At 40.8% G+C, this 20668-nt stretch overlaps 1 protein-coding gene across 4 annotated transcripts in view; it reads left to right on the top strand.

Annotated features, from left to right (window-relative positions):
* Positions 1 to 16140, top strand: part of WIPF1 (WAS/WASL interacting protein family member 1) — a 118824-nt gene extending 102684 nt beyond the window's left edge. For all 4 annotated transcript variants that reach the window (XM_053918790.2, XM_045196284.3, XM_045196282.3 and 1 more), the window contains 5 exons: positions 3202 to 3399; positions 5322 to 6083; positions 9974 to 10186; positions 11144 to 11257; positions 15035 to 16140. In XM_053918790.2, coding sequence (XP_053774765.1) covers positions 3202 to 3399; positions 5322 to 6083; positions 9974 to 10186; positions 11144 to 11257; positions 15035 to 15090 — 1343 coding nt within the window. In that variant the 3' untranslated portion in view covers positions 15091 to 16140. The remainder of the gene's footprint in view (positions 1 to 3201; positions 3400 to 5321; positions 6084 to 9973; positions 10187 to 11143; positions 11258 to 15034) is intronic.
* The last annotated feature ends 4528 nt before the right edge of the window (positions 16141 to 20668 follow it).

Here is a 20668-nt window from a genome sequence, read left to right as displayed (position 1 = left end):
GAGGTGTGAGTTCCCCAGATGCTAAAGGAGACTGGACAGTCTGGGGCCCAGTCCTGAATCCACTAGTGGAAACTCATATTCTTCAAGATCCACTTCTCCCATTAAATGGAAATGCATGTTATTTCTTCTCTCTTCCAACTCCTTACTTTGCTTGGTGGACACAAAATGTAACCCAGTGCATGCCCTTGTTATCCATGCAAGTAATTGGACACCAAGACTGTTGTGACAAGCTCTGCGCCAGTGACAAAGTCCATCTATGGCTTTGTATTTGTTTGCAGGTGAAACCTCCCTGGGCTCATTATGAAAATGTCGACCGTGGTTATGCATGACATAACACTCAAAGTCAGCCTTGCTCTACAGTCTGATGACTAAGTGACCTGTGCCAGTGAGCTGTCTTTAACTGCTTCAGCTTCTCTGCTGAAAGATCCACTCATGGATGCTGTCTGATAGTGCATGGGTCGCTTTGAATGTTCAGCACCATTTAAAGGTGTCCTATGAAAATGAAACATTCCAAAATGTATCATTCATTAATAAATGATTACTGACAATAATTGAAATCAGTAAAAATTCCAAATTTCTTCTATCAGAGCTCCCATAAGTATCCCAAAGGCTCTATACCTAGAAAAGATACAGAACTGACAAAGGTATGATAAATCTAATCCAGAAAAAAGAAAACACAAATCAATAAAATTAGAACTCAAGAAGCAGATAAACTAAGAGATTTGAAGCAGATTTTTTTAAATTAAGGATGCCACAATGAAGTTATATGCAAAATTATTTTGAAATCTTAAATTAATTTTCTAAGAAAAGCATAAATTTACCAATATTCCCCTATGAAGCCTCAATGAGCAAGGAAAAAGTTGTAACCTTTATCATATTACTTTCCCTCCAAAAACTTTAGAGCTGGATGATTTTATCGGTGAATTCTTTCAGATTTTAAGAAACAGCTAATTCAAAAGCTGTATGAATTCCCAAACACAGGAAGAGACTGAAAGCTACCTGGTAGGGGCAGAGAGACTGGCATAACCGTGTTACACAGTGTGACACCAGCAGCATATGAACAGAAAGAAGGCTTATATGTCAGTGTGTCAGGGGGCCTGTGGCGATGTCTGGAGGCTTTTTTAGTCATCACAACTGGTGAGCTGGACGTTCCCACTGACATCTAGTGGCTAGAGGTCAGGGATGCTGTCAACATTCCACAGAGAACAAGACAGCCACCCACAAGAAAGATTTACCTGACCCAAATGTCGGTTGTTCCAAGGGTGAGAAACCCTACAATAGATCGACCACTTATGATCATAGATGAGAGAGTACTAACTAAAAAATAAAATCAAGAAATCTAATTCAATATGTATGTTAAAAAATTCACCAAAACCATGGTCTATCTCATTTTTAATGTTAGAAAGTCTATAAATTCATAGCACATAAGAAAAACCATGTAACTTTGAAACATTAGAGGCCTTCTCATTAAAATCAAAATGTTTTCCTTTAGCAACATTAATAATTTACATTATTCTGGAAGTTCAGTCATGGAAGTTATAACTTATATAAAACAGAAATAAGACACACAACTATTTAAAAAGAGCAGGCAAAACCTTTATTATTTGAAAATCATATGTCTACTAGAAAATCCAAGATAACTTTTTTGGTAAATTTTAAGTTAAAAAAGATAGCAAAGTGTTTTATTAGATAGCAAATGAAATTTCCTGGTGCCAGAAATAATAACCAATAACAAAATTTAGTAGGAAAAAAACATTCCTTTCACAATTTTAAAAAACAAAAATGTATTCGAAGTAACCCTAACAAAAGGCCTGTGTGACCCGTATCAAGAAAATTACAAAACTGTACTTAATAACTCAGAAGACATGGAAAATAAACCATGTTTCCATAAAGTCTAAATATTATAAATTGTCAGGTCTCCTGGATTAATCTGTAGATATCATGTAACACTCATCAAAGACTCAACAAAGGCTTTCCAGGGGTGGAACTTTAAACAATGCTTAACCTCAGAAAACATACATACATGAGACAGTTTTTTAAAGAGGGCATAATCATGGCTCTCATACAGATATAAAATGAACATATATCAAAGATTTTATTTTGCTTATTAATTAATGAGAAATAATGTTACCAGTATGATGTTCTCAGTTCCAAAGAGAATTCAAAGCACCACCCATATCCAGGCAGGTAAGTGCTGAAGTGACTTGCAAATAGGCGCTGAACGGGTCAATATCAATTGCATTCCACGGAACACAACCAATTTGCATTTCTGTGGACAAATATTATCTGTGTTATTATCATTTTTCTAAAATGTACAGAGTGGTAAAATAGCTTAAAGGCAATGGGAAATAATACAGAAAGCTAGAATTAGTAATCTTTTTCTTTCTTCCATTCTTTGCCCATTTCAAAAGCTTTCACAATATTTTGGAAATAAATGCAAAATAAAACAAAATCTTTGCACTGTCTCAAATTGCAAAGAATTTTTAAAGTGTGAAAGCCTACTGTTGGGCTTAATGATATTAAAAAATTAAAATCAACCTAAAAGACCATTAAATAAGTAGATGGTTAAATAAATTACGATACGGTCATGTTCTAAAACACTATGCAGTCCTTTAAACTCATGCTTTTAAGGAATATTTAATGGCTTGGGAAATACTAACAATAGTGTTAAGTGAAAAAAAGCTGGCTAAAAACTGTCCAGTGAATTTTAGTCTTAATTTTAGGAAAAATATGTATATAAATGAAAAGATACTGGCAAGGGAAAAAAATATACTAAAACATTGGTTATTTCCAAGGAGTAAAATTACGAGATATTTTATTTTTTTAATTTTTAATTTTTACTATTTCCTTTCTCCTCACCTTTTACCACATCTTCCCCTCCCTTGAGACTTTCTTTGACGATCCTTACATTTAGCAAATAGGTATCAACTCATATGGCAGGTAGCCAAGTGGGGGTCTGGCAGCAAGTCACCCCCTGTCATCGCTTCTTCCACCACTGGGCCAGTGACTGCCCCAGAGAGGAAAGAATCCCCTCCTTTCCTGGGTAGGGTGGGTGAATCCTTACTGTCCCGCGTGTTAATGAAATTCCAGTTGTCTGTCATGGGTCCAGGTTTTACCATTATTCTTTACTTGGGCTAGAACTGGTGAAGTACTCTTGCAGAGTTTTCAAACCTGTGTAAAGACTGTTTTCTTCCTCTGCAGAACCTAAAGGAGCCGGTGGTGGTGGCGGTGGTGGTGGCTTTGGCGGAGGTGGCGGATTTGGCGGAGGAGGTGGCAGTGGAGGTGGAAGTGGTGGCGGTGGTGGTGGTGGCAGCTTTGGAGGAGGTGGACCACATGGTTTGGGAGGACTGTTCCAGGCCGGAATGCCGAAGTTGAGATCCACAGCCAACAGGGATAATGGTAAGGAGGGTTTCCTTCTCTCTCGGTTACTGGAGACCAGCGTTTGGTGGTTCGGAGGCTTGGCATCCCCTCTTAGGCACTGTGCCCTTTAAAACATTTTAGATTGCTCAAAATTGTTAACAGTTTTATAAGAGAGACTCTATTTAGCATCTTTTAAAAGTTAAATCAGTATCTGACAGCTCCACTGAGACGTTATATATTTGTCCATTGCCCTTGGGGTAACTTGTACTTTTTTGTACTTTTCTAAAGGGTGAGCTAGAGTGGGAAGAACAGAAAGGAACAAATGGAACTTGCCACCCCTGGAAACTCTGCCTGGTGACCTGGCAAATCCAGCTTTCCTTGTGAGGTAGCCTGACTCAGCTGTCCAGTGTAGTACACACTTGGGAGCCACTTTTCACACACACTGTGGAGATTCATGTGGAATAGAATTACCTATCTCACTAAATCTAAAAAGGTGTATTGCGTGACAGACACTTGGCATTTCAGGACCCGTGATTCTAAGTCTTCTCTGCAGGGAGCCTGGGAAATGAGTCCCCCAGGACTGCCTGTGGGCCTGACGGAAGAGGGGGAAGTTGAACCTGGTTGTGCCTAAATAAAAACCTTACAGAGGGCATGAGGTGCTCTCCAGACTATTGCAGACGCTCATGAAATTGTACCATGGAACTTTCTTTTTTTCATGGTTATTGTTAGAAGAATTTTATTTCTAATTCTGTGATCTTGTAAGGTGTTCACTGGGAAAAGTATGAAATTCTCACATCGATACAAAGATAAAGGCACTGAATCCTCAGGGTTAGCTGACTATTTTAGCATTGGATGGTCAAAATCTAGAAAGAGACTCAGTAATATGAGAGATTCTATCTTGCTAGACCTGCATTTAAATTTTAATTTATTTATTTAAAACCCACCCAAAGGATTTGTGGTAGCCGACAAATGCATACATTTAGTACTTTAACAAAAAGTGAAGAAATCAAGGCAAAAGACAACTGGAAGTAAAATAATTAAGTGAAGATGGAATTCAAATCGGTGCATAAATGCTATACCAGAAGTATATGTGTTCATAGTACTATCCACGTAATAGATTCTATCCATGTGATGTAACTGCAGTTTTAATCTGAACCTGGAAAATACAACTTATTACACATTGGGGTCATAGAAATATACCACAGCATAGGACAATATATCTTTTTTCTAGTACTCAGGTCAAAAAATAAATTCTAGAGTTCACAGTACTCCAGTGTATACATCTACCCAAATGTCTGCCATTGTGCCTTGGATAAAATCTGAACTGCTCTGGCCTGCAAGGCTCTTTGTGAGCAGGCCCCACAGGTGGCCCCTGCATGATGGCCACCCAGGTTCCGTGGCCAGCATTCTCGTGCTCACTGTGCCCCAGGCACACAGGCCTTGCAGTTTGGTTTCTTCCTCTGAAGCTCATTCCCACGTCAGGGTCTTCGCACCTGCCAGTCCGTTGCCTAGAGTGTCGTGGTTCACTTCTTTGCAGATTAAGTCCATCCATTGGCATTGACTCTTTCAATTAAACTTTGACAGTTTGGGTTTTTTTTCTGTTTCTTAGTTCCTTCTTATTGCAGTCATTACTCTCCCATTATACTTTTGCACCTTCTCTTGAGAATTTCTCTTCGAAGGCACTAGGTAACCCCTCCATGTGAAGATTTATACTGGGATAACTAATCTTTTCACCTTAAATGGCTGTTATTTTTTTAGGCCTAAGAGGTACAAGGGCTAGGGATGGTGATCTATTCCTCCTCCTCCGGGAAAGACCGCACAAACCTGATTTAAATAAATAATGGTTCCCTATATTTATAGCATCTAGGAAAGGACTTGCAGTAGCTGGAAAGATATTCTAGTTCCCTGGTTTCTTTTAAGATTCCTAATTTTTGAACTTAATTTTTCCCTCTGTTCTTCAGATTCTGGAGGAAGCCGACCCCCGATTTTGCCACCAGGAGGAAGAGCCACATCTGCCAAACCTTTCTCACCCCCAAGTGGCCTGGGGAGGTTCCCCGTACCTTCTCCGGGCCAGAGAAGCGGACCCCCAGAGCCCCAGAGGAACCGAATGCCTCCCCCGAGGCCTGATGTGGGCTCGAAGCCCGATAATGTGCCCCCTCCAGTACCTAATACGCCAAGACCCATTCAGTCAAGTCTGCACAACCGGGGGTCCCTGCCAGTGCCAGGGAACCCCAGGCAACCTGGCCCTGGGCCGACTCCTCCCCCTTTCCCCGGAAACCGAGGTGCTGCTTTTGGAGGAGGCTCCATCCGTCAGACCCCCTCAGCCTCATCCTCCAACAGGCCTCCTCTGCCCCCTACCCCGGGCAGGGCCTTGGATGACAAGCCCCCTCCACCTCCTCCCCCAATGGGCAACAGGCCCTCCATCCACAGGGAAGCCATCCCACCTCCACTCCCCCAGAACAGCAAACCCCCAGTGCCTTCCACCCCACGGCCTTCCTCCTTGTCACAGGCCCCACCTCCGCCCCCGCCCCCCAGCAGGCCTGGCCCTCCCCACCTGACTCCAGGTTCCAGTGGCAGTGATGAAATCCCAAGGCTCCCACAGCGGAACTTGTCCTTATCTTCATCTGCACCTCCCTTACCTTCACCTGGACGTTCGGGCCCTCTTCCTCCCCCGCCCAGTGAGAGACCCCCTCCTCCAGTGAGGGACCCGCCAGGCAGATCAGGTATGGCAAGACACGGGCTGGGTTGTCTCCCTGAAACCCAGCCTGCCCACATGTCACTAATGGTCATACACAGAGTCCGACAGGAAGCTCAAGTGACCCCTCAAAATGCTTTCATCTGTTACCTGACACCTAGCGCTGCGTGATTTCATCCTGACCTCATGTAAAATGCTGAGGAAGCGACTGACATTTCCCTCTGTGTCAGAGATGAGGAGACCGAGGAACTGATAAAGTTCAATGATCACAAACTACGTAATAGAGAAGAGGCTAGCATTTCATCATCCAAGTCACCAGTTTACAACCCTGCCTCCCTAAAGGGATTTCAGATGTCTTAATTAGGGAACTAAATTCCCATCGCCTGTAGGAGGGCCCCGTTATTTCAACAAAAAGGGCAGTTATTTCAGAGCTAATGAGCTTCTCCTGCACTTCTCTCTTGTCAAGCTTTCGGGCCACTGCCCTGCTTGTTAAAGACATGTTAGCACCCGCTTTGCTGTCTGTTGACATCTCTGACACTTAGACCCCTTGGAGAATCAGATAAAAGTACAGGCCTTCGCTTCACAGAAACGCTCGAAAGTACCAACTGGAGCTATGCGTGCTGTTTCATGCATCGAAGCACCTGCGGGAGCACATCTGTGGCCCCTGCCCAGGGTTGGGGAACCTGAATGTGAGGGAATAATTACTTTCAAAATATGAAATGAAATGTGCAGATTCCCCAGGGTTTGTACTCTATTAATTATTGACGGCTATTGATGGAGTCAGAGAAACTAAACTACTTTTAAATTTTAACCTTATGCATACAAGATGTTTGGAAATAGGGTATTTTTTTTCTCCCTGCGAAGTTAACTGACCTTTGACCCGGTGACCTCAGGAACCTAATAAACACCATTCTTTAAACCAGTAGTCCTCAAACTTGACCCCATACTGGAACCCCTGGGGAGCTTTAAAAACCACGACGGGCCCTTCCCAGGGTTTCTGATTTTGTTGCTCTGGGTTTTAGACGGGACATCGGGATTGTAATGTCCCAGGGACTATAAGGTGCAGAATCGTTTGAGAAACACTGCCGCACACTGTCCTGCCACGGAGAGTGGGCCACAAACGTAGAAAGTCACCAGTCCCTCCAGTCCAGCCCCTGACGTGCGCCATCTCATTAAGTATTCTTCAGTGAGTTAATAAGTAGTCAGATGAATGAAACGCAGTGTTTTCTTTGTGCACAAAAGCTATGGATTTTTCCCTAAAGTGGCTGAGGAGCTGTTTGCATGGCTCTACTAAATAGGTGAATCAACAGATTAGTAAATCTTCCTCCAAATAGGGTAGGCAGGGACATAATTGTAACATTTTTGTTCCTTTTCATTATACAAGTCATACCTGTTTATTATAGAATAAGAAAGTACAGAAAAGTAGGATGAAAATAGATATCATCTATAGTCCTGCCACCACCACCATCCAGAAATGATGATTGATAATGTTTTTGTGTATTCTTTCAGGCTTTTTAAAATGCACATACACACACACACAAAATACATATACACATATACACACGTTTACGAAGTTAGTATCACACTACAAACATTGGTTGGCAATTTGCTTTCTACTTAATATATTGTTAACATATCCTGATATGACACAATCTGACTTTTAGTGACTGCATAATATTAACTCCTCCAAAATACCTTGGTTACTTAATTCCTCACTTGGTTATATAAGACATCTCCAGATTTTTGCTTTTGCTGATAATGCAGGAATACATTCTTATAGTCAAACATTTATGCACTTCTCTATGTATTTCCTCCAGGTGAATGCCTAGAAATGGAATTTCTAGGTCATGATTATGCACAGTAATCTATGGATTTATAGGTACTGCCAAACTGGCCTCTAGAAAATTCCTACCAACATACATCCCCACAAGGAACGTATGACAGGTCATCTGGTGCCACCTGGATTTTGAGAGATGGCTCATCTTCATTGTTGGGAGAATGGGCTTTCGAATTTGACATATTTGTAATCAAATCTTGGTTCTTCCTCTCATTAGCTAACTGACTTGGTCTTTTTAACTTTCCAACACTTCCGGGGCTTCTGCTGTCTCCACACCTCTCAGGGCTGTTGTAAAAATCAAATGAGATAAGGGTGTGTAGTGATTATCTTATTTCCCATCATCAATGACCACTTTTATTACTGTGCTGCCAGTGGGAAATAGAAATGTGTTCTGTTATGCTTGCCCAGGTTTGGAGGAGAGGGCCGGAATGTTGGAGAAGAAGGAACATGAACAGTCACTTAAAGAGGGAAAGATCCAGTCGATCAAGTTATGTAGTACCAGGCCCAAGAACATTGGAAGTCTAGTTGACATTGGGTGACAGTTATGTGGTGGGAGTACCAGTGAGGTTAAGCCCACAGCATGAGAGACACTCCTCACCATAATAAATCTACTCCTACTGACTGGGACTCCAGCCAGTGACTCCGGAGTGACAAGCAGATGGGACAATAAGTAAGACACCGTGAGAGACCCACCAGGGCAGGGCATGCCTCCTGCCTTCACCAAGTGTCTGAGCCAGGACTTCCAGGCCCAGCTGTCTGTGATGGGCAAGTCGTTCCTTTTAAGGTCCTCTAGTTGGATTCTGAATCTGCAATTAACAAGAGATTATATTTATAGCAATTCAAGACATTGTGTTACATAAAATGTCAGCCTCTGGCAAGTGGAGTACACTGCTGAAGATCAGGAATAGTTACTAAGGTCATTTTGGTTTACGTGAAAAAATGCTTAAGTTCCCTTTTCTTTCTTTTTTTAAATTTATTCGTGACCCAAATAGCCTCTGCATTTGGAGAATGGGAAAAGCAAGATAGGTTCCTGTGTATTATCAAAAATAATATACTTTGAATTATTTTCTAGGAACTTAAAAATTTCTGATTGTACCATACGACTGCATTTTTTTAAGAAGTGGTTTCAAATACTTATGTAGCCCTTCTTATTTGCTTTTGACTAAGTATTCCTGGCAGTAGTGCTATGGGAAAGGTGACTCTTTGGTGCTCTTTGTAGAGAGGAACCCAAGCTCCGTGGGGTAAGCAGCCTGCTCAGGGTCAGGATCCTGTGCCAGCAGCATTTATAACCATGCCCATCGATTAGCTATTTGTCACTCCCTGGTATTAGAGAATAAGAAAGTACGGAAAAGTAGGACGAAAATAAATACCATCTATAATCCTGCCACCACCACCACCCAGAAATGATCGTTGATAATATTTTTGTGTATTCCTTCAGGCTTTTTAAAATGCGCGCACACACACACACACACACACACACACCAAAAGAGGAAGAACCAAGAAGGAACTTCTACTCTTCTCAGGATGACTAACACTGAGTTTCCGGATCCCACTTCTGTCTAGAAACAGATTGTGTGCTTCACAGAAACATGCCTGTGGAATTAGCAATAGTGCTGTGGATTTAAAGAACTTAATTCCTCTGAAGATCTAAAACAACTTAACTATCTACTTTTAAAAATTCTTTTATAAAACAGCATTTAATAAGTATGTCACAGTAATTAGTTCAACAGCTGTTTAAAAGGATATGAAAATGTGTTTTAAGTATGTATGTAGGTTGTCAGTATAAACAGATTATCACCTGTTCTCGATTTAACCCTCATCTCCAATCTCAATACTAACTCAGAGCCCAAACAGCCATTCAGCTCCCAATATGCACTCGTTTCACACCTGCGTGTACACATGAGCATTTCTGAGTTTGCATGTGCCTACTCCTTTCTCGTCTGAATCTCCTAGGAAGTCTCCACCATTTCTCCATGTTCTCTAGTAAAAGGGCATGTATCCGTCAGGCACTCAATAATTGCACGTTGGTGATGGCCATGGTAAGGTATTGCCCTTAATTGTTGTCTTTTCTTTTGCTCCAGGCCCTCTCCCACCGCCTCCTCCAATAAACAGAAATGGCAGCACGTCTAGGGCCCTGCCTGCCACCCCGCAGTTGCCGTCCAGAGGAGGTGTAGACAGTGCAAGGGCTGGGCCCCGGCCTCCCCTTCCTCCAGACAGGCCTGGTGCTGGGGCCCCTCCTCCACCTCCACCATCAACGTCAATTAGAAATGGCTTCCAAGACTCTTCATGTGAAGGTGAGGTGTGGTCCCAGGTCCTTGGAAACACGAGCTATCGAGCAGCAGTTGAATGAGAAATTTGTTTGCTTTTGTTAGTATGTTTACATATATTCTTTGCAAGACCCTCCTTATCACGCTGCTCAGTGATTTTCAACCTTTTTCATATCATGGCACATACAAACTAATTACTAAAATTCTGCAGCATACCACAACCCATATTTTAGGCCGATCTGATTTAAAAAATTAGGTTTAATTTTGATTCATTCACACTGAATGGCTATTGTTGTGCTATTTTTTATTTGACAACCTAAGGGAAAAGAGGTCAGTGCCCCTGATTAAATAGTCAGATACTGCATGTTTTAAAAATTCTTGCAGCACACCGGTTGAAAATCACTGATAGAACCATTTTAGGGCCCACCATGACTTCAAATTAAAAATAGTAATGCCCCCTTCTCCACTTTTCAAAAAGGCAGATTATGTTTCTCTGTTCCTTGTTTGAGTCTCATTTTGGTTAACTTTCTAGAGATGCCATAATTCTAAAAAGAAACGTTTTTATAGCTTACTTCATTGCCTATCTTTCTAAACAGTTTGCTGTAGATAGAGGCACAATGGCCTGCAGATATTAAGCAGCTTACCTCTGCCTCTGTGTATCAGAGGGCCCCAGGGATTCCTTCCACTAGTAGGAGAAATAATTAAGAAAGGTGTCCAAGCCTTAGCCCTCAGCTCCTGAGAGGGACTGGCTGGGTCCCAGTCACTCTAATCAAAATCACTTGGGTCTGGCCTTGGTTTGATTGATGTGAGATATTTTATTGATGTGAGATATCAGTGACACGTCTAGCACTTCCTGCTTTTTTCTTAACTTCTAGACATAAACCTAGAAGTTGTCTCTTCAGTTCTATTTCATGATACACCTTTCATTACATCTTTTCATAGTAGACTGTCTGTTACTGAAGATACCGTTTGTCTCTCCCTCAGATGAGTGGGAAAGCAGGTTCTACTTCCATCCAGTTTCTGATTTGCCAGCTCCGGAGCCATACGTGCCAACAACCAAAACATATCCCAGTAAATTGGCGAGAAATGAAAGCCGGAGTGAGTATTTCTGCAAGGGCTTTTGGCAGATTCTCACTTGAGTAGCCTGGGTTATAGAGAACTGGGGGGTGCACGGGAAATCCAATCCTCTTGCCCGGAGTGGGGAGACTTTAGCGAAGCCACTTCTGGATTTGAAGCCATCTGAATTCTGGTAAACTCCCCTTCTGCAGCCAGTGAGGAAAACGGAGGTAACCCAGAATGCATATGAGAAGAGATTATTTTAATGTGTCATTACAAGCCCAAAATACTTTTGGGGTGCTAGTAGATTAAATTTTATCATTTCGCTTATTTAGAGAATCTTCCCCCATTTTGATCTTCCTCAGATGGCACAAACAAAACCATCTTCTTTCTATTCCTACTAGTTTTGAGACTGGCACATGTCATATTTAATTATAACAAAAACTGACTGTAACTGCCTTGATCTTTTAAATATATATAATCATCGCTTTACAGAGCATTGTACAGACATTTTCAGTGAGCCCATAATATCTCCACATACAGATATTTTCATTTTATAATGTTCTTATCTAATTTTTATCCATTGAATTCTGATTAATTTATATGGTTATAATTATAGAGTACAGTTTTTTGGTGGTGAAGTTTATATAACATTGCTTAGTAAACAGTTCCCTATTTTATCACATGGTTTTTATTATGCCAGTTTCCATCAAGTCAGCATTTAATAACTTAGTTTACTATTATTAGACACTTAAGTTGTTTCTGGGGGTTTTTGCCTAATAAATGTAATGTTACCATAAGAAGTGAATCACTTTTCCACCATTGGAAAAGAATGTGAACAAGAAGAGGAAATGGAAAAACTAATATTTTACAATAATAAATGCATAGAACTAAGAAAGAATTATCATGAAATAAACATATATCACTGATAACTTGTAAGAGCCTTAGCTTCAGAAACAAACTCCCAAAGCAGAAGTGTGTGGAGAAAAGGTGTTTGAGCGTGTCACACACCTGCCCTTGTGTCCCAAGCCTTGTCCTCGCTCCCTAGGCAGAGCTCCGTACACATCCCGAGAGCCTGCCAACTTTCTTGGTACACAGTTCTTAATTCTCAGTTTGTTCCCAACCTCAGAGCAGATTAGTATCAACTGAACTTGAGGCTGGTTAGAAGCAAAATTCTGGGCTTCAGGGAGACTGATAGGTGGCAGGAAGGGGAGATGGGGACACAGAGCTGTGCTATGTACTGCAGCACAGCACAGGTCACCAAGGATGGGTCAAGTTGTGCTTTGTGCCTCTGTTGAAGATTTCAAAGAATTCAGAAATATTTTAGGAAAATTTCCATGAACAAATGACAGAAATAGATGGAATATTGCTGCTTAAAAGAAGAAGTTTACCCGTGGCTGGTGTGGCTCAGTGGATTGAGCACTTGCCTGCGAACAGAAAGGTCACTGGTTCGATCCCCAGTCAGGGCACATGCCTGGGTTTCGGGCTGGGTCCCTCGTGGGGGGCACGTGAGAAACAACCAATCGATGTATCTCTTGCACATCGATGTTTCTCTCTCTGTTTCTCCTGCCCTTCCCTTCTCTCTAAAAATAAATAAATAGAATTTTTTTCAAAAGAAGTTTAATTTCTGGGAAAACTCATTTATGTGGAATGATGTATTCCTAGAGGATGCCTGATAAAAAAGGTGTAACTATAGTGAAAACTATCATAGAGGAGGTGGTGGCAGGCGTCACATGGGACAAATACCTCTGCGTCCATGTGTGATTATGTCATAAGCAGGGCTTCTAGCTGATAGGAGTACAGCTTGTTTTTCTTCCCTTTTAGGACTCTAAGTATGTCTTCCTGATTTCTTATATGCGTTCTTAACTACTGTAAATATTATATATATGTATGTATATGCAGGGGTGGGCAAAAGTGAGTTTACAGTCCTTTGTATGGAAAAAGACATGCAGGTTACGATTGTTAAATAGCTTTATTAACTTTGAAGAGTCACAATGGTACAGTGCACTTTCTTTTGCCCACCCGTATGTGTGTGTGTGTGTGTCTATGTATATGTATATATATGTGTGTACATATGCACGTATATGCCTATATACATGTCAGTAGCAGAATCATATTCCCCAGCCCCTCTAGATTTTTAATTGAATAGCTGACCACATTCCCCGCCCCATCCGCCTGTCTTTAAGACTTTGTGAAGTTCGCAGGCTGGAGCTATGTCCTGCTCACTCTTGCATCTTCCTCGAGTGTCACAGAGGCTGAAACATGGTAGGCACTTAAAACTCTTTCTTGAACTGGTGAATTATTTCCACTGCCCCCAAAAACCTTTTGTAGGTTTACTTTAAAGTTCTAGCATTGTGTATTCTAATATTTTATACTGATAATGGATAATCTCTCTAAAAAATACATAAAGTATGACAAATGGTTTTATTCCGCACCTATAGCTACCTTGGCCTCTAGGCCCACAGCCCTGAGCAGGGCCACCTAATGAAATCCGTGCAGAGGCCAGCCCTTGTTTGCTAACCAGTTGTGGTATGGCAGCTGCTGGCCCAGGCCCCATGACAGATGGCTGGTTTATATCCAGATGAGTCTTTCCTCAGATGCCTGCCCAATAAAAGACTTGGTTGGGATGGTAAGAGGAACAGGCAAGGTAATGGAATGCCAGTGTTTTCCTCTGCCCCTCTCCTTTCTCAGAGGTTCGCTTCTATCTCAGAAACCCTGAAGTGGGCTACAAGGGCTGCTGTCAAGGTGCCTGCTGAGGAGCCTGGTGGTGCCAGCCCGCCTGGGTCTCAGAGCGCACTAGCGGGCACACTCAGTTGGCATGCGCCCCTGAGGAGGCTTAAGCACCTGAGCCCCCGCCCCTGTGCCTAACAATGGTAAGATCCTCGGAAAAGTGCGTGTGGGACAGATGAATTTCAAAAATTGTGAATGGATTAAACCTGGATAGCTCACAAATAAGTATAGTTTTTAAAAGAACACTATCAACAGAATGAAAAGGCAACCCCTGAAATGTGAAAAAATATTTGTAAATCATATAGCTGATAAAGAATTAATATGAGAGTATATAAAGAATTCCTCCGGTACAACAACAACAAAAAACAAACAACCCAATTTTTAAAATGGGTTGAATACTTGAATAGACTTTTCTCTGAAGAACATCTACCGATGATCAATAAGCACATGAAAAGATATTCAGTATCACTAATCATTAGGGAAATACAAATAAAACTACAGCAGAATACCACGTCACAGCCGTGAGGATGGCTACTATAAAAAACACATTGGTTAGAAATTAGAATATGCTAAATGCCCCAAAAAGGGGGATTAGATGAATAAACCATAATATGCCTATATAATAGAATGCAGTGTGTCATTAATAATGATATGTATAAAGAGTAATGACTTTGAAAGATGTTCCAAATGACTATATATAATCCAAGTTTTGGAAGTCAAGGGAACTGCTTATATAGAGAAAATACACAATTGGTGTTTTCTGGTTATCTCTGGGTGGTGCAAGCTTGGGTGAATTTTTTGTTTTGTTTTCACTTATCTATTTTTCTAAACCTATAATAAACACATACCATGTTTGTGATAAGAAGAAAAACAATTCTTTTAACTTTCTTAACTTGTTGCAAGTACTTGGCAGCCAGTGGTGGATCATCCACTAGTAACATTTGTCCCGATCCTTACTTGCTTCTCACCCACGTGTGCCAGGCATAGGGTGTAGGGTTGTGTATACCTTTGCAAACACTTCCGGGTTCCTACAGTGAGAACACAAGCTTTCTAACCAAAATTTATCTTTTGTCTATTTTCTTCACCAAGGTGGATCCAACCGAAGAGAAAGGGGTGCCCCACCTCTGCCGCCCCCCCTGAGGTGATCCTTGACTGCTCTTCTCCACCCGAGCCCCAGAGCGACTTCTATTGTCGCCATCAAGAGTTGTACACCCTCCTCCCTTGTCCCCTTCATATAAGGAGTAGGGAAGAAGGGAAGGTGATATGGGAATATGTGTGTGAGGGGTGGGAATCCGAGAAAGACATGCACCTAGATTTTTATTGTGTATATTCTCAAAGCTATTGCTTGCTTCAGCTACAGCCCAACAGTGTGTACCACTTAGGGGTCCACTGGCTTTCTTGGCAAGTAGGCAGAGATGAATTGTGTCCCAGGTTTCGACCAACCAAATTCAAACATTCATCGTAAATTTGCTACAGATAATATTAAAGTCCCTGAGAGCTGCTTGCTTCCATGCCTTTTTTGCATGCTTGGCCTCCTGTCTGCTTCCATGAACCACGGGCCACCTAAGCAAGTTGCTGAGCAGGGCTCACGTGAAATTTTTGTGGTTGTAGATTATAATCTGTGGCAGTCCGAGGTAGGCTCTAGGACAGAGCTGTCCAATAGAAATATAGTGTGAGCCACATATACAATTTAAATATCTCTAGTAGCCACATTAAAAAAGAAATAGGTGAAATTAATTTTAATATATTTTATCCAAAATACCATCTGGCCTGCAATTAAAATAATAATTATTAATGAGGTATTTTACATTATTTTTTATTTGGTACTAAGTTTCAAAATCTGGTTTTGTGGTTTGCACTTAAAGCACATCTCTATTTGGACTCGTCACATTTCAAGGGCTCAGCGGCCACATGCGGCTGGTGGCTGCCATATTGGACAGTGCAGATCTGGAAGACAGAGGATAGCACAAAACCTCTTGTTTAAAAAACAAAAAATGAAAGATGAGCTTTAGCAATTCAAGAAGTAACTAAGAATAAAGTTAGGACCCAACACCATGTCTGGCAGACAGCTTGACCTTAGATTTTGTCCCTTATTTTCTCTCTTCCCTTAATACCTGTATACAAGTGTTGCTTCAGAGTATCAAGATCAGAAATTGGTCTAACAGGATTCACAGTCACGTGGAATAAAGCCATTGGGAAGGAACGGAAAGCTTGTTGGGGCTTCCAGGCTCCAAACCAGCTGCCTGGAGCTCACCTGTCAGCTGCACTTCTGCCTTGCGCATTTGAGGCGGCCTCCCAGCTTGCTCCTTGGGGTGGGGAGGCGCAGTAGCAGAGGGGAAACGTAGCAAATCAGAAACACAGAAAAAGAGGCCAGATTTTGGTTGATGGGCAAAACTGTAAAAATCTAAATCTGATACATATGAGGTTGAGAGAGATTGTTACTAGAATCGGAGGGAATTTGAAACTGTCCAGGAAAAGGAATCATTTGCCTTGGATCTATGCAAATAAAGCTCCCAAACGGACCACAGGGAAGAGCCAGCCTTGCCTTTTTTGGTATGATTTTGTTTACAGACTTCACTAGGACTTTTAAATCTAACTATGTAATTGGAAGAAAAATATTTCCATTTAGATATTTTATACGGTTGATTATGTTTGAAATGACCATTACTTATTTTTTTTAAACCACATGGCCACATATGTATGTATATATATACCTACGTAAACTTTGTATCATGGTTTCCGTGTCTGGTTCATGTATTACTGGAAGATGCTAACAAGAAACCAATCCAAAGAAAATTTTGAAAGAAGCATTCCTATTTATAGAAGAAATAATTGTTGCATTTATATAAAAGCAAATGAACGTAGAGTTCTAGTAAATGGGATGTCTAATAAATTATGATATTACCCATTGAGTATATTGTATTTTTATACCTTGTCTTGCCAAAGTCCCAGGCTTAGCACATTACAGATCTTGGGTTTCCCCCTCCTCTGCCATTCATTTGTCTTTCAGGAACTTGGGGGCCTTTACCCAAAGAATCAAGAAATATAAAGGTATAACCACCTTGGCAAAGTATTTTCAAAAAAATGTTCATATTTTGGTAACATAGCAGCATCACTTTATTATTGGACTCTTTAATCAGATATCATTCTTTAATCGACTGTTGATTAAAACTCCTGTCAGGAAAGCCTAATGACCCACCTCAGAAAACGGGCCTTGCTGGCAAATATGGCAAAGAAAAGTCTCGGCCGAGGAAAGTGGGTGGGAGTTTTATAGGGGAGAGCAAGAATGGCCAATTTCCTTACCTACCCCAACTCCGCAGGTACCATCCTACAGTTTGAGACAGGGCCGCAGCTTACAGTTGCTGTTCATCCAGAAGGGAGATGTTTTTAGAATGTGTTTTTTAAGTGAATGTTTCATTAATACACTTATACTCTTGCTTGAAAGTTAGCAACCTAATTGCATCCAAAACTTTAAATAAGTTCTATGCTAATATTTTTAACTATGGTAAATCACAAAAATGAATAATTTTCTTCCCTGAAATCAGAGCTTATGTGTGGTTTTTTTTTTTCCATAAAACTTCCAGGTAAATGTATTCAAGATGCAATACAGTATTTTAACATTCACATATCATTTTATATGGAAATGTATTACAGTATTAAAATTCAGTGTTCAGTATTTATTTCACTATGCATTTTATTTAGTAAAAGCTGAAAAAAATGTTTAATCCAATGGTGCCTTACTTTGTGATTTGAAAGAAATCAACTTTTTATGTCTAAGTAGATTATTTGCATATTTGTAAAACTTATTAGGCCTTTATATTTTAACTTGTAATACAAATTTTGTTACCTTAGTAGCAAAAATGGGATGATTGTTAAAGTGCCCCAAAATTTTTGGCATGAAGTTAATTTTTCCCTGTTTATAGTCAGGGACTGTAAAGGCAGAAAAAGATGTTTTTCATACCACTGCACTATGTAAACATGCACATTTTCGTATCTGTGTTATCGGGATAGTTTAAATGGAGGGAGAGTCTACTGAGACATCTGCCTCTTTGTAAGTTAGCCAGACAATAAATAAAAGCAGAACGATATGAGTGTCAACTGGTGGTTTTCATTTCAGTATTGTCTATGTAAATATGGACAGAAAAGCAAGTGTCTGTTTTCTGTTTTATACTCTGGTAAAGAAAGACATTCTCAAAGAAAAGAAGAAGAAAGAAGGAGGTCTGTATACGTAAGTAAATAGTCATTGCATCTACGTTCTAACGCGTTGTTTCTTTTTCCTGAGAACCTGTCTCTTCATCAGAATCTGTCGATGGTTTATTTGAGGCAGATGTTTCTACCCTAAGGTGAAGATGGATGGTGTAAGCAGTGGAAGATAAAATTAGAAAGAGTAGCATTGACGTGGATAAATTTAGGAAAGGCCAATAGGAATTGAGGAGGCCTGATAATTTTTTAAATCATCAGCTGCGTATGTGTGAGGGGCCTATGTACATGTCTCAATACAGTATAATGGTTGACAGGTTAGGAAGACCTGGCTCCATCTTCACTTGCAAGTCACTTCTCAGAGCCTGTTTCCTCATGTAGAAAGTGGGCTATCTTGCAGCATTCCTAAGTGCAGTAAATAAGATGATGCACTCAGTCTGACTTCTGTAAGTGCTCGGGGAGTGGCAGCCACTGTTAGTGTTCACTGGAAGCGAACCGACTGGAGGGGATTTGCCAGTGCACTTTCAACGGGAAGCAGTAAGAGCAGGCAAATATCCCTACTGGAACTACAAAGCAACTCCAGACAGCAGTCACCTCACGTGCTGACTTTCCGTCCCTTACACTTCCCAGGCCTAGAAAGTGAAAATCCATGTTGCTTCAGTCAGCAAATAAATTATTAGATTCAACTTGAAATCATAGATATTGAGACCTGGAAACAGCCATACATATAGGGCAGCCTTAGAATTCATGATCCACAGTGGGACACTTTTAAAAGTGGAAGGGGGCGCTAATAACTGCCTTGGTGCAATTGGTATAAATCAGGGCTGTCCTGGCAAATTGGGCCATGTGGTCACTCCACTCAGAGGTCATCTAGTCCAACTCTGTGGCCTTACAGTTGGGTGACTTAAGGCGCCAAATCACATACTACTGATAGACAAGCAGTGTGACTTTTCTCCACACCTGCACTCAGTTCTTTTCATCCCTCCCACCTCTAGCTAAAGTCTGTTTCATGTGTCTTTCACATTTGCTGGAAAGAAAGGGGGAAATGACAAGTTACAGAGTCAGAATGAGCCCTGGACACACAACCCTGAACTGAATCCTGGCCCTGCCACATGCTCCCCATAAGACCACAGAAAAGTTATTTAAGGCCTCTGATCTCTAGTTCTCTCAACTGCAAAATGGTTACAAAGCTTAAGTAAATACATAAAATATTTGGCATATGTCAGGCATTCAATGAAAGTTCCATTCTATTTCCTAATTCCCTCGTCATCAGACTAGGCCATATTCAGAAAAAATGTTTCAGTGCATTCAAAGGAGTCTGATAAAATTTAATTATAGAAATCTAAAGATTCCTAGGGAAACAAGTCTGGATGTTATTACACAGTGAGCTGAAATTTAGCTTATATCTTGATGAGGACGGTGCCAGCCAGAACACCTAGACTATACCCACCAGAGACTTAAATGTGTTTTAGTAATAAGGAACTCCCATTCTTTTCCTGTTTGCTGCCTTTCTTATTAGCAAGTAAGTTAAAGATTACCTGTTGGAATGCCGTCTATTTCAGACAGTTAATTGGGAAACATAGATAATTGAGGAAACCTCGATGCTTTATGGAGCGATTGTATTCCTTGTTTTACATCTATTCAAATCATCAACAAACACTGATTATGATTTAAGCATTGGAAATGCAAAGATACACATTACACAGGAGGGAACTACTAGTCCTAGAACCAAGAGTGTGCGTTTAAATTGTAGATTCAAGAGGAACTTCAGCCAGTAGGTACAACCCCACTCTATCACTGATTCTGGAGTGCTCCTACCGACTGACCCAGGGCTCTCAGGTTGGCTGTATGCATGAGAGGGAAAGTGCCGTAATGCTTTCTGCTGAGAATTACTCTCGGAACAAAGGTGTGGATAGGTCCCAAATGAGGCCACGGAATAAATGAAAAGAAATATCAAACGAGTGAAAACACAAATTTATTCCATCAACATTCTATCAGATTTACTTATCTAGATGGCAACCCCCATGTATTGCCTTGATTCTTCATCTAACCACCACTGTTTATTAATCACCTACTATGTACAACAAATTGTGCTAAGGTCTTTGCAGGTATCATTGCACATGTTATTGTAAATCTTTGTGACTTTACACATGGAGAAATCAAAGTCTGAATGGATCAGAAATTTGATTGAAGCCACTTGCCTTGAATCGATGTAGAATTCAAACTTAAGGCTGAGCAAATAAATTTGAATGGAGAGTCATAATATCATTGTCAACTTTTCATTTCCCAGTTTAAAAATATACTGACATTTTGTAAAAGCAAAGACATTTTAAAAAGGCCAAAACAAGGAAATACCAAATCTTAGAATAAAACACAGTAGGCTCAATTGAGTAAATACAGCTTCATGGAAAACTCACTGTACGTACATTGTCCTTATTTTCCGCATTGAGCTATGGACTGGCTCTAGGCCTGGCCCAGACATTACCACCCCACCCGGGCATGTTGCCACTTGTAGGTGATCTA

Source organism: Desmodus rotundus, chromosome 2, assembly GCF_022682495.2.
Source record: "Desmodus rotundus isolate HL8 chromosome 2, HLdesRot8A.1, whole genome shotgun sequence".
NCBI classification, from domain to species: domain Eukaryota; kingdom Metazoa; phylum Chordata; class Mammalia; order Chiroptera; family Phyllostomidae; genus Desmodus; species Desmodus rotundus.
Note: the sequence above shows the minus strand (reverse complement) of the source record. Positions and strands in the feature narration are given on the sequence as shown.